Source organism: Gasterosteus aculeatus, chromosome 4 (genome assembly GCF_964276395.1).
Source record: "Gasterosteus aculeatus chromosome 4, fGasAcu3.hap1.1, whole genome shotgun sequence".
NCBI lineage: Eukaryota > Metazoa > Chordata > Actinopteri > Perciformes > Gasterosteidae > Gasterosteus > Gasterosteus aculeatus.
Genome location: NC_135691.1, coordinates 9,634,540 through 9,646,910, shown reverse-complemented (window position 1 = coordinate 9,646,910; position 12,371 = coordinate 9,634,540). Strand labels below are relative to the sequence as shown.

The following is a 12,371-nucleotide window of genomic DNA, read 5'->3' as shown; positions in this document are numbered from 1 at the left end:
AAGACATACGTGGTGAGGAAAGGCAGTGGGCTGTGAGCCAGTAACCTACTTGTAAGCCAGTGTAGCGCTGAAATGCTGCTTGATGTAGGCCTCCAACACTGTGTTGAAGTGCTGGAACTTTCTGTCAGCAATCAGACCGATGATGTGTATCTGGCAGACAATAGGGACGGACAGAGGGGGGGGGGGGGGGGTGTTACGTGATTACACAGAGGTAGACATTTACCGGGCCACATAGCAAACATTCGATAGACATCTTTATTTTGACGACAGTATCGCAGTGCGCGCTCACCAAGGCGTCGAACACCAGGATGTCGTAGTCGGCGGTTTGAGAGTGTTCCATCATGATGTTGAACAAAGCATCCAGGGTGTCCTGCAGAAACTGAACGTACACACACACACACACACACACACAGGGGGAGAGGTCCGGTGAGAGCGCACACATCAAAGTTCACGCACTCTGATTCACACCACTCACCTTGACCACCTCCTCTCCATCGATTATTTTCAGCTTCTCGAGGTTCTCTTTGAGGAGTTCGGGTCGAGTCCTCCACTTGAGCAGCCCCAGCAGGCCCACTGGAGAGGAGAGAATTGATGCTGCTTAAAGCTTTTGTATTGAAAATACTGTCCTAGTTGTGTTGTCTTCTGAATAGGTTTTTTTCTGTCTCGCTCTTTTTTGGAGCAGAATAAGCTTTAAGCTTGAACTTTAACACTATATTTAGCTGTCAGTGACATGTTGGTCTGTATAGGCTGTTCCACTGCTTAGTGAGTCAGCGGCGCATTCAAATCCACGGTTTCCCTCATTATTTCTGCTACAGTTTGACACATGGCAGATGTCCATGTCTCTGCTAGCTCACTGCTTTTCCTTTCCAGTAATGTCTGAGTGTGTGTTGTGATTGTTGGGGTGTTTATGTGTGTGCGTGTGTGTGTGTGTGTGTGTGTGTGTGTGTGTGTGTGTGTGTGTGTGGTACAAGTGATTAATACTGCAGAATAATGTTCATTATAGTGATGGACTGGCTTTCTCAGTAACAGCTGTTAAACTGATGCACTGCACCGCCTGGAACGTATGTGCAGTTATGCATTTGTAGATGCATTTCAGTGTGTGTGCGTGTGTGCGTGCGTGTGCGTGTGTGCATCTGCTAAAGTGGCTGCCTGCCAGAGTGTGTAGGACAAAATGACGCCAGGCTTCACTAATCAAACCCATGTATACACACGGTTCGCCCTTCCCGAGGGGGCGGGGGGGCTCAGTATCGCATAATCAAAACACGTCACACCCACATGCACCTGTAGTTCTGCCACCATTTACCGAACAGATATGTTTATAGACGCCCACTTTACTCCTTTCTCACCCGTCAGCTACCGCCATCAGGCTCTAACTTTTACACCCGAAACAACATCGAGCCCTGGAGCACCAGCAAAAGCCCCTTTCAGGTCTGGAGGCGAGCTCAGGAGAGTCAAATGTAATCTGACGGAGGAGCTCAAGGAGAGCGCAGAATGCCTGAACCCTCTCACCGATAACGGAGTACGTGATGTCAGCGCTTAGAATCTCTAGATCTCTAGAACCCCCAGAGGAAACATGTAATGGTGGTCTAGTGTAGTAATAATTAATATCAAATGTCATTTGTGAAAAATCAATGTTTTTTTTTTACACAAAATAGAGACATGAATTATAAAACTACCCTTTGCAAGATTAAAATTAGAAATGTCCAATTTAATTAATGAATACACTTCAGCTACTCCTTATACGTACACACTAACTAATGTCGCAGCTAACGGCTATCTTATTCAGCAACATTTATAAAACATGCTGAACTGGCTGAAATGGGGAAACGTTCAGGTAGACGTCTGAAGCCATTCGTCGCGAGAGGTCTAAAAGGGTTGGGAACCGCTAGATGAACTCCTGGTGACTTGAGGGGGAAGAATTATATGGGGGCAGAGCATAATGCTCCCGGCACTCGGATGTGCAGAAAGCCCCCTGTTTGATTATGTTATCTTTCCGCTATATATATTTTACCGCTGGAGAAGAAGACCTTTGATAAGCCTTGATCCATGACTTTGTACGCGTGTCAATTCTTTCTGCATGCTTGACAGTATTCAATTAATGTCCCGTTCAGGTTTGCTTTAAAACACCTTCCCCTTTATAATTCATGTGCCAACATTTGTATATATAAGGGGGTGTATGTATTTTTTTCAAAAACCTTATTTTGCCCTCCCAAATCTAAAAGGAGCAGAATATTAATCCCAATGTCACAAAAGACAACCGCCTCCCACACACACACACACACACACACACACACCTACCATTCTGCGTGAGTTTGGTGGAGCAGACCAGGGTGGAGATGCTGAAGCTGTCCCTGGAGCTGACCGACAGGCCTCCGCTGCCGGACACGTTGCTGGAGCTGCGGCTCAGCGCTGCCGCCTTGTGGGCGTGCGCGTCACCATGTTGGTTGCGCGTCGGGGGCAACGACAAGTAGCAATTCACGTCCTCCATGCGCTTGCTGTCACCCTGAGAGAACAGTGCACCGGTTGGGGATGAGAGCTACGATCTTCAGTGTTTAATCAAAATGTCTTGCTTGATTGCGCTGCACTGCTTATCAAGGCGGCTCTGAAGGAAACATGACAACCAAGGACTGAAGCAGCCAGTTCTGCGGCAGACTAACTTCCCTCTGGGTTGCAAACCTATATTTTTCCTATATTTCATTAGCCCCTCAACCTCATACTCTGCCCTCTTTAATGCCAAACCAGTAGGTAATAATGAGTGAGTGGGTGGGAATAAGAGATTGAGGCCATGAGTGAGGTATGCTGGTATAACGAGAGATAATCAGAAACAAAAGGCACACAGAGACCTTCCTTTTGGTCTTTGAGTGCATCAGGAGTAATTTATCTTCATTGCATTTGACATTTAATCAATAGGCGGAATCAATCTTAGCTTTGGGATCATTTGGCAGGAAATCTATTTGGCTTCAACCAAACCGGGGGGCATAATCTCCCATCCAGACTCCCTATTTCATTGTTTTTAGTCATAGATCAAACTGAGCATAACTGTCGTCGTATTTACAATATATTTCAGACCGACAAGTGATCTGATTTTTTCTACTATGTTTGAGGAAAATCACAGCAGCAACCTGTAAAATCTACAATTCATTTTCACAATTAAAGCCTTACAAACGGCAGCAAGCTTAATACAGTCATTCAAGTCTGACCATGAATGATATATCAACAGGCTGTGTTACTCTACTAACCACCAATGAGTGAACAGCTTTTTTTTTAAAAGTTTTTTTAAGGTCTCCATGAATAAATCAGGTTGATTTATTTATTTGTCTTTTTCGATTGATACTGAACTTTGAGTTTATCTGTTTCTGACCTTGAAGACAATAAGGTCATGCAGCCCGTCCTGTAGAACCGTCCCGTCTTCCTTCATCAGACGCACAAAGGCCATGGCAAAGTTTTTCTCACTCTTGTCTTTGGCTGGAGACAGATTTGTGAAGAGGAGGAGGGATGTTCAGGGGAAAGAGACATCAGGGGAACAGAAAGGAGAGGAGGGATGGTGAAGACTCCAGGAATGGGAGGAAGGACAACCGATTTAAGATCAAGAGTGCGTAATGATGCCTTGGCTAATTCAACACATTGCCTCCCATCACTCAGCCCTGTCAGTGGAGGGAGTGTGGATGTCGGGAGAGAACAGAGCAGCAGAGAGGCTGATACTCACACTCCTGGGAAGAGCGGTGTCTGAACATGAAACGCAAATGAACTTTGTGCATTTCTTCCAGAGGGACTGCCACCTAGAGGACAAAAAACAGGTATACCTTCTAGAAGCTTATGGTAAATCACAAATGCATAAACATCAGATGTATTCAAGAAACCTCCACAAGAAGTCTACCACTAACCGTGGAGTAGTTCTTGAACTCCCTCTACAACACACACACACACACACAAACCCACCTTAATTGTCTCCATCCAGCGGGGCTGTTTGATTTGGTAGTAGATGACTGATCTGTACTCACTGACCAGTTTATCCCCTGCACCCAGACAGATGGAGTTCTAGGGAACAGGGAGAGAGACATACAAATACAGGACATATTGAGCTGAGGGATTTTACGTTTGCGTGCGTTTGTGCTTTAATAGGTTTTTATTTCTGGGAGTAAAGCCGCGTCTGTGCGCCGCGCCCCCCCCCCACCGAACCATGGAAGGGTTGGTTCACTGGCCCGTAAAAAAAACACACACCCTCAAAGCGATCAGGCGATGGGTTCCTGCTGCTCACCTGTATGACCTTGCCCTCCTCGTCGCACACCCACATGATGACCTCCACGTTTTTCTGCGTCGTCTTGTTGTACTTGTCAAAGTCGCCGCCCTGTAAGGTGAGGTAGATGTCGTTGCGAACATCTCCCGGCATGATGATCTCTGGGAAGCCCAGCTTGCGGGCGACCACGGTGCTGCGGTCCACCAGGTGAGGGTATTCCTTCCGGATCTGAACTATGTCCCCCACCAGAGCCTTCATGGTCACCCACAGACCTGGAGGGAGGAGGAGGAGGAGGATGAGGAGGAGGAGGAAGGAAAGGCTATGCATTAATGTTCACAATTTAATTTTGACCACCAAATTGTTTCATCCTTTTTCAAGAAATGTCCCGATAAAAATACATATTCTTGATAAGGCAAGAAGGTCCTGGGTTCGACTCCGGCCAGTGGCCTTTCTGTGTGGAGTCTGCATGTTCTCCCTGTGTCCGTGTGGGTTCTCTCCGCAGTCCAAAGACATGCTCTGGGGATCAGGTTGATTGGGGACTCTAAATTGCCCGTAGGTGTATGAATGTGAGTGTGAATGGTTGTGTGTCTCTGTGTAGCCCTGCGATTGGCTGGCGGCCAATCCAGTGTGTACCCTGTCTCTCGCCCGAAGTTGGGGATAGACTCCAGCCCCCCTGCGACCCTGTGTGCAGGATAAGCGGTGTGCAGATGGATGGAGAGATAGAAAAATGTTTAATTCCGGGATTTAATAAAGCGGTGTCCGTTTGCAGTCAACGACCTTCCCCGGTTGGATTGAGTATTTATTAGACGTATCTATTCATTATCTATTGCTCCCTAAAGATTATCGCACTTTTAATGTAGTTTCACAGACATGAGAGAGTGACCAAAATTACACCCCATCCAGGTGGAGAGAACCAGGTTTGTCTGGCTTTCAAAAGGTTAAAGTCAATACTGTACTTCATGAACTGTGTGCTAACAAATATCAATATACTTCCAATCATTAACTTAGACAAATAAGTGCCACTCCGGGTTATTTCAAAAGAGGGATCCAGAGGGGCATTTTCCTCTTCGGCAGGTAAGTAAAGAGAAATTAAAGCCAAATGAATGAATAAGAAATTTCGAGGTACGACTAAAACAGAATGTAAAACACTTTAACATGTTTTCAAGGCCAACTAAAACCCTGCAACATTCAGCCCAGTGTGAGAGCCACTTTGGGTAAAATGTAAGTATTTATCTGTGGGGAGCATAACGCATAACGCAACGTGTTTCAAAGTGAGCTGTGGAAGTGAAAATGTCTGCGGCTGTTCTACACCACAATGCAATTACCAGCACTATAAAAAGTCAGTCTACTGTTTAAAGGAGGGTCTACTTTTTTTAAAGGAATATGGGCTTTCGAAATAATTATGTTCGAAAGCACAGACAAGCAGAGACATGAGGACGGAAAGAAGGGTTACTTGTTTATTTCGGGGAAAGAGTTTTCTGAGGGGTTCCGGTGGATGTGACAAACCCACGTTGTTCAGGGCCTCTGTGTTTGTGTCAGTGTTTATGTGCGTACTTTGGCTGAAGCATCTCAAAGTGAGAGATAGGACTGATTAACGTGAAGAGCAGAGCGTTGACGTCAGGTGCTCCGTCCCTATCTGCTTGTCCAGGTGCTCTTTTCATATCTAGGTTACGCCCGGGGGTGTTTAGGGGCGAGCGGAAAAGATAGAGGCCCGAGCGAGATCTATGTCGCCCTCAGCATCTCTGTCAAAGTCCCCCGTAAACATGAGATAGTGCAGCTGGACCGCAGGCCGGTAAAGGGAGAAATAAAGGATAAGTGACATAAAGACATGGGCGAGAGGGCGCATGCGATCCATCAGGATAATGCCCGTCATGTCTAGCCGAGACAAAAGGCGACCGGCTGATGAGAAGTGACCATTTCGTCGGACCACAAATGACTGCAGTCTTCACAGTCCAGTAGGAACCTCAAATGCACACAGGACCACTGACCTTAGGTCACAAGGCTTAACAACTAAGAGAGAAGACCTACCTTGTCCACCACTGTCCCCTCGCGATGCTGTCACTTTGTTCAGTAAGGAGTGCAGAAAGTCATTCTCAGCGACCACACTGGAGCCACATGGACACAGAAAAACACACTTGGAGATCACACAAACACTTTTCGATTTTAAAATTGTGCAGAAGCGGGAAAAAAATGGCAATATTGTTATATAATTACCATGTGTGAGTGATAGAAAAGGAAAATGTACGTACGGGAAGAAGGGAATGAAGAACTGTTTCTCCTCGTCGCATTCGATCTTCCCTTTGATGAGATCACTAATGTCCATTACTGCCAGGAAGAGGGAAACAAATGTGTGCGGGATAACAAAATCAAAGACAATGCTGCGGGGTAATTTCGGATGTGGATTCACATCAGTCAGCAATGACAGCCGCTGTGGACGTTTGAATTTCAATCTCTTCATCACAAACTCGTCCGCGTCGATTCAGAACATACAAAACATGTTTGAGCCGGAGGAAGCAACAATAACAAAAAAGTTAGTGGAATACATATAACAGTATTTTAGTTTTGTCTGTGCAAAAGATGACTGTGTTTGCTGTGGTGTTGTTTAGTTACGGGGCTTGAATATGGGTGATAACAGCTGCAGCAGCAACTGCTGACAAATCAGAGAAAACTATTCTGACCTTTGCCAACAACAGCGAAAGTCTACTTTTCCTTAAGTCCACTAAATGCCATTATGTTGGCTAAACCGGTGCCTTTTGGCAGTTGAATGAAGCAAATTGACCTAATAACTACAAATAAGGTGGCACACAGTGCTTGAACAATTTGAAAGCACCTTTGACAAAAGAAAACAACCGCCCTGCATGGGCGGCTCTATAAGTACCTGCTACACCGAACGGACGCCTCAGGCCTTGAGTGCTCTTCTTGTTGTTTGTCTCCTTCAGGTCCATCCTGCCCACTCTCACTATCTGACAGATGAGGTAAATCTTGTCCCTGCCCAGGTCCTTGTTCCCCAGGTCCTGGTAGACGCAAAACAGAGAAAGCCGAACAATTAGTACAGATTGGAAGCGGGAGTGACACACACGACTAACAGGATTAACAGACAGTGCGGGGACTTCGGGTTACGTGGGAAAGAGGGTGAGAGGGGAAAATGAAGAAGCAATTCAATCTCCTAAGAGGGGATGCATCTACTCATGCGGTGGTCTCTGATGCTGAGCCGCGGCGCGGTAGTGCCCTCCACTGGTTACTCACCGTAAAGACAACCTTCAGGTTGTTGAGCATGTCGATCTCCTTGGGGAATCCTTTACTGCCCCAACGTATCAAGTAGTTCTCACTGCACACAGCACGGAAAACAGTTGTTGTTACTGTTCTGCAAAGCGATACCACACATTTCTTTGATATGCAGCATATATATGCATACATATATATATATATATATATATATATATATACATATATATATATACACAACCAGACAGTGACGGAGGACTGAATAGAAAGAAAGATACATAGCTGAGGGTCTTTGGGTAAAGCAGGATGTGTAAAAAGTTCCTAAACATCTCACCGAAATAAACCAGAACTAATGCCAAGAAAGTAAGAGACGATCGGTGGTGAGAATTAGAACTTCACAGTACGACAGTGAGTGACGGGGCTTAACATCGGCACCGTCAGGCACCACATAGCACTGCCAGTCAGCATGTTCTGCCCTATAATTTGTGTTCGCTTTATTCTTATTTCTGGTATCCCATTGTTCTAATTTAGAGAGCTTCAACAATGGAGAAAACACGGCAGAAATGAAGGAGCAAGAGGATAGATACATAGACAGCTGATTCAGTGATACTTTCATAGGTACTGAGGTGGATGCGGTGGAGGCTAAACCCATCTTAATTATTTGATTTAAAGGACGGAGTTCTTTATGTGCTTTATTATCTAAATGTTTGATTAAATCAACTATTCAAAGAACAATTTTAGAAGAAATAATAATAGCTATATTAAATAATAGTCTATAGCTATAAAGCTTTTTTTTTATTAAATCTTCCAGACCCCATCATAACCTTAAGTTTGTTATTTGAAGACGAAACATTTCAACTTTCATATGAATCGTAAAATCAACCTGAAAACACACTGAAAAGAAAGCATCAACATGTTATGAAACACCTTTTGAGTCCCACTGTGAGAGAGGGGGGGGAGGGTGGGGGCGTATATGTAAGAGAGAAGGACCAGGCGCACCTGATGATGCTCTGTTTGACGGGGTCATAGAGCGACATGAAGAGCTCCGAGTCCTCTCCGATGCGGCACACAAAGTTCCTGACGAAGACGTAGAGGCTGTGCGTGGGCGAGGATTGGATTCGCGCTGAGATGCCGCTGTGGTCCGTCTGGACGTTGGACTGCGGGGAAGGACGTTAGTTGCAGGAGGTTCACTTTGGACAAAGAGTTTAACCGGATACGGTGGCGGCCAAAAGCCTTCGCTTCAAGGTCCTGAAGACGCTGCTGTGAGAACTAATGGCTCTTTACTGCACTCTGGGGTGTAAGAGCTCTGATTGCGGGTCGGTAAGGGAGAAGGAAATTACAAATGACGAGTCTGCATGGAGATGAAATGAAGTCAAACCAATTTGAATGGAAGTGAAATCTTTTCTTTTTTTTAAGACTTTATGAAAGTTCCACCCATTCAATTTCTTATCTATTTAATAGATATCTACTTTACGATGGAAAGTCTAGTGCGGTGCAGCAATATCAAAGCTGTGTCTCAAAGCATCTGCCATCACATCCACCCGTGAGATTCTCTCTCTCTGCCTAATGAAACTTTCCGTCTGGAGCTTTTTCCCCCTCCTGGGTTCCAATTCTTCTGGTCCCCGGTGCACTGCCGTCTCATCTCTTTTCCTACCTGCTCCTCTTTGATGCGCTCGTTGATCTTGGCTGTGGCCTCCTCGTGGGCCCGAAACAGACTGATGACACTGGCCCGTTCCGGGTCCAGGATGTTGCCATCCTCGTCGCGGACCACCTGGTCCAGCTCCAGGATCCTGCGGAGAGAAGCGGGAGATTGGAGGTGTACGGTGGACAGACGAGAAAAAGAAGAAGAAAAAAATGGAAAATAGAAAATGCTTTGGAGAAGAAGACTCGGGTGGTGGGAGGCAGAAGGAAGCAGAGAGGTATGAAATATAAATGGAGAGGACGCTGAATATTTTGAGGTGAACAAGGAGGCGAGACAACAGAAAACTGCCGTGAGAGAAAGTTGTTTTGGGTTGTGTTTTTTTTTTAAGAAGTCGTACTTGTTGCCATAGTCAATCTTGGAGGTGACTTTCTGCTTGAGCTCCTTGAATTCGTCACTGGGCAGAGTGCCAGAGAGGAGCTGGGAACGCCACTCCATTAGGTCCCACATAAGCCTCTGGACCTGCTTCACACGCCTCAGCTTATTGGCCTGGACAGGTGGATGCGTAGTGTTAAGCTCAGACATGCGCAAATGAACATCCACAAAGCGATGCTTCTCGTTGTTGTTGTTTTTTTACCACAAAGAGTTGCTTCCATATGCTTCCCCACTCCCTCAATGTGGTGGTCACCTCCTTGACCAAGGGCATCTCTGCAGACATCACTACCTCCTCGTCTCTGTGGTCGCACGTACGAGACAAAAGAAAACGAGTGAAGACAACGTAACTTTGCGTCAGGTGAAGACTTTTTTAATGCACTCACCCCTGCTTTTCAATGACGACCTGTTTAAGATGAATGAAACTGGCAGGAAACACTCCCTGGAGAGGAATGTGCATGAGGGAGATCAGGGGAAAGGATTGTAATCATTAGTAGCTTTCACCTTTTCCATCCGCACAGCTACAGAACAAGACCTCCCCGGTGACTGAGATTGATTGTTGTTATTCTCACTTTTCGGCTGAAATCAATGTGATGTGCCGTCTGGCATGAAAACAGGTGACGTGTTTGTGTGAAGTCTTACCCATTGGGCATTGTTCCTAACCAAGTGGCCTCTGTACCAACCTGAAAGACAAATTGACCATCACCCTACTTTACTTTCCTGTCTACAATCTGTGGTGTTTATGATGAAATGTCTCGACCACATGTCGAAGTTATGAAACCTGGTGAAAGAACTATGAGGCGTACAAAATGAAACTGGTACCAAAATAATTGTGCAGTAAATATTTGATCATGTAAAACATATTTTTTTAAACGAACGTCAAGAAATGCCACCTAAATAATGCTAAATGCACCATTTTTACCATAATCTTTTATTTTGGTAGTTTGCATTTTAATATGCAACCTTGTTTTAGAACAATGCTATTAATAGTGATGATATCAACATATCTTGCATGCTTCACAGAAAACACATGGGGGGGAAAAAAACATAGAAAGGTAATTTAGGCATAAGTGCTACCTCCCATTTTTATAATGTGTCATATTCTTACCATCGCAGACCTCCTGGATCTGGACTGCATCTCCTACCTCCAGGGACAGCTGCTTCTTTCCGTTGCCAACAAAATTCCACTTGACTGTCAAGGACATAATTATACTGGTTACTGGCGCATTTGATGGACCGCTGTTTAAAGGCAATGCAAAGAAAACACTTTGCAAGCACACAAGCACCAACTGAGCGGAGCCAGTACTCATGTTATGGATGTCAGCACAGGCGGTACGCCGGCGTCGACTTGGTGGGCGAGGTGACGCCGTTCTTTAACAACCGCCCTTCTCTAACTGCCACATGAACCTTTGAAGCGAGGGAAATGTGACTGAAGAGAAGCAATTGAAACAAACCCATAAAATGACATGAGCAAAACAATTAAAAATACAATAAATTCAGATAGAAAGGAAATACATTTACAACAATAAATGAATACACATAAAACTTTTTTTACTTCAGACTAAATAATTGACCTAAAAAGTAATATGCAGATTGACCAGTAATAAAAATGCTTCATATACAGCATGGCATGCATAACAAAAGGGTCCCTGCAAAGAGTGCGTTGGATGTCAGTACGTTGCAGAAAGTAAGTGCAGCAGTGAAGCTATCGTCTAATTGAATGCAGCTCCGGCTTCAAAGAAAATACGTCCCTCCTTCTTCTTCCACTTCCTGTCTTGTAGTCTTATGCAGACCAGGAAGAAATTATGTCTAGATACAGATGAACAAAACCTCATTGAGTAATCCTCTTAGTAATTGATTCAAAATGTAAGATACATATATTTTTTTAACGTCAATCTTAAGATATATAGCGGTAAAAAGGCTTAAAGATTTCAATGTATTGTCATGGATCACTTACAATGTAAAGTGTGTGTCAAACTGAAGGAGTGCATCGTCTGCTATTACATCCACTCATTCTTTATTAGATGTGAGAAATCAGTGTCCTGCTGAGCTTGTGTGCTTCTCGCATATCTAACGGCAACACATGGTGATCAGCTCGGCCATATTCAACCCACATACCCGATAAAATACGGCTTGTGGTGAGACGCTGAGCCGTACCCATATTGGATTTGTTCAATGTACCAAAAGCTTATCTATCTACACACAAAAATGTGAATTCCTTGCTTTTGTGTTGTCGAGGTGCACGTTGAAATGCAATCAGATTGTCTTAGCCTGCACCGGCTCAGGATGGATATTAACTTTGAATACGTTTCCACCCGCCAATCAATCCACCAGCTCTCGTGCCTCCTGATTGAATGTTAATGGTGAACGTGATTGTAGGGTTCAAGTATCCTTGGTGGTAGTTACGTCCTAAAGTTGTCTGAGACCGTTAGCACCTGCTCACATCCTGTTGAGCAGGAAGTCGTGAGTATCCATTTCTCTCCTTCTTGCACATAGCACGGCTAAATGGGGAGGCACCAGAGAAACGTTTCTGCGCGTGCACACACACACACACACACAAAGACAGACACAAGTGAGCTCCCTCTGACTTACCAACACCATAGCGCTCTGTGGCGGTCCGCGTCCAAGGAGCCATGTTTGCATGTAGCCCTTCGTTCGATTTTCAGTCTCGTCTTTCCAATTCACCTCCGATCTCGCCTTCTCTCTCTCTCTGTCTGTCTGTTTCTTTTTGACAGAGTGCCTGCTCAACTTTCTACTTCTGTTTTTTCTTTTACTTGAAATGAAGGCAACAGGCCCATCCCCCTTTGCCTCTCTTCCTCTTCTGCCTCTCGTCTCTTC

General features: G+C 45.0%; 1 protein-coding gene across 1 annotated transcript in view; it reads right to left on the bottom strand.

The window, feature by feature from the left end:
* The window catches only part of dock2 (dedicator of cytokinesis 2), a 67,680-nt gene extending 55,309 nt beyond the window's left edge, over window positions 1-12,371 (bottom strand). The window contains exons 1-20 of the mRNA XM_040173547.2: window positions 12,126-12,371; window positions 10,642-10,725; window positions 10,176-10,216; window positions 9,920-9,975; window positions 9,739-9,835; window positions 9,502-9,650; window positions 9,117-9,252; window positions 8,462-8,619; window positions 7,484-7,565; window positions 7,116-7,251; window positions 6,487-6,562; window positions 6,266-6,342; window positions 4,259-4,509; window positions 3,940-4,038; window positions 3,707-3,779; window positions 3,362-3,465; window positions 2,299-2,503; window positions 476-573; window positions 290-379; window positions 50-150 (exon numbers count right to left, since the gene is read on the bottom strand). Of these exons, the coding sequence (XP_040029481.2) occupies window positions 50-150; window positions 290-379; window positions 476-573; window positions 2,299-2,503; window positions 3,362-3,465; window positions 3,707-3,779; window positions 3,940-4,038; window positions 4,259-4,509; window positions 6,266-6,342; window positions 6,487-6,562; window positions 7,116-7,251; window positions 7,484-7,565; window positions 8,462-8,619; window positions 9,117-9,252; window positions 9,502-9,650; window positions 9,739-9,835; window positions 9,920-9,975; window positions 10,176-10,216; window positions 10,642-10,725; window positions 12,126-12,168 (2,156 nt within the window). The 5' untranslated portion in view covers window positions 12,169-12,371. The remainder of the gene's footprint in view (window positions 1-49; window positions 151-289; window positions 380-475; window positions 574-2,298; window positions 2,504-3,361; window positions 3,466-3,706; window positions 3,780-3,939; window positions 4,039-4,258; window positions 4,510-6,265; window positions 6,343-6,486; window positions 6,563-7,115; window positions 7,252-7,483; window positions 7,566-8,461; window positions 8,620-9,116; window positions 9,253-9,501; window positions 9,651-9,738; window positions 9,836-9,919; window positions 9,976-10,175; window positions 10,217-10,641; window positions 10,726-12,125) is intronic.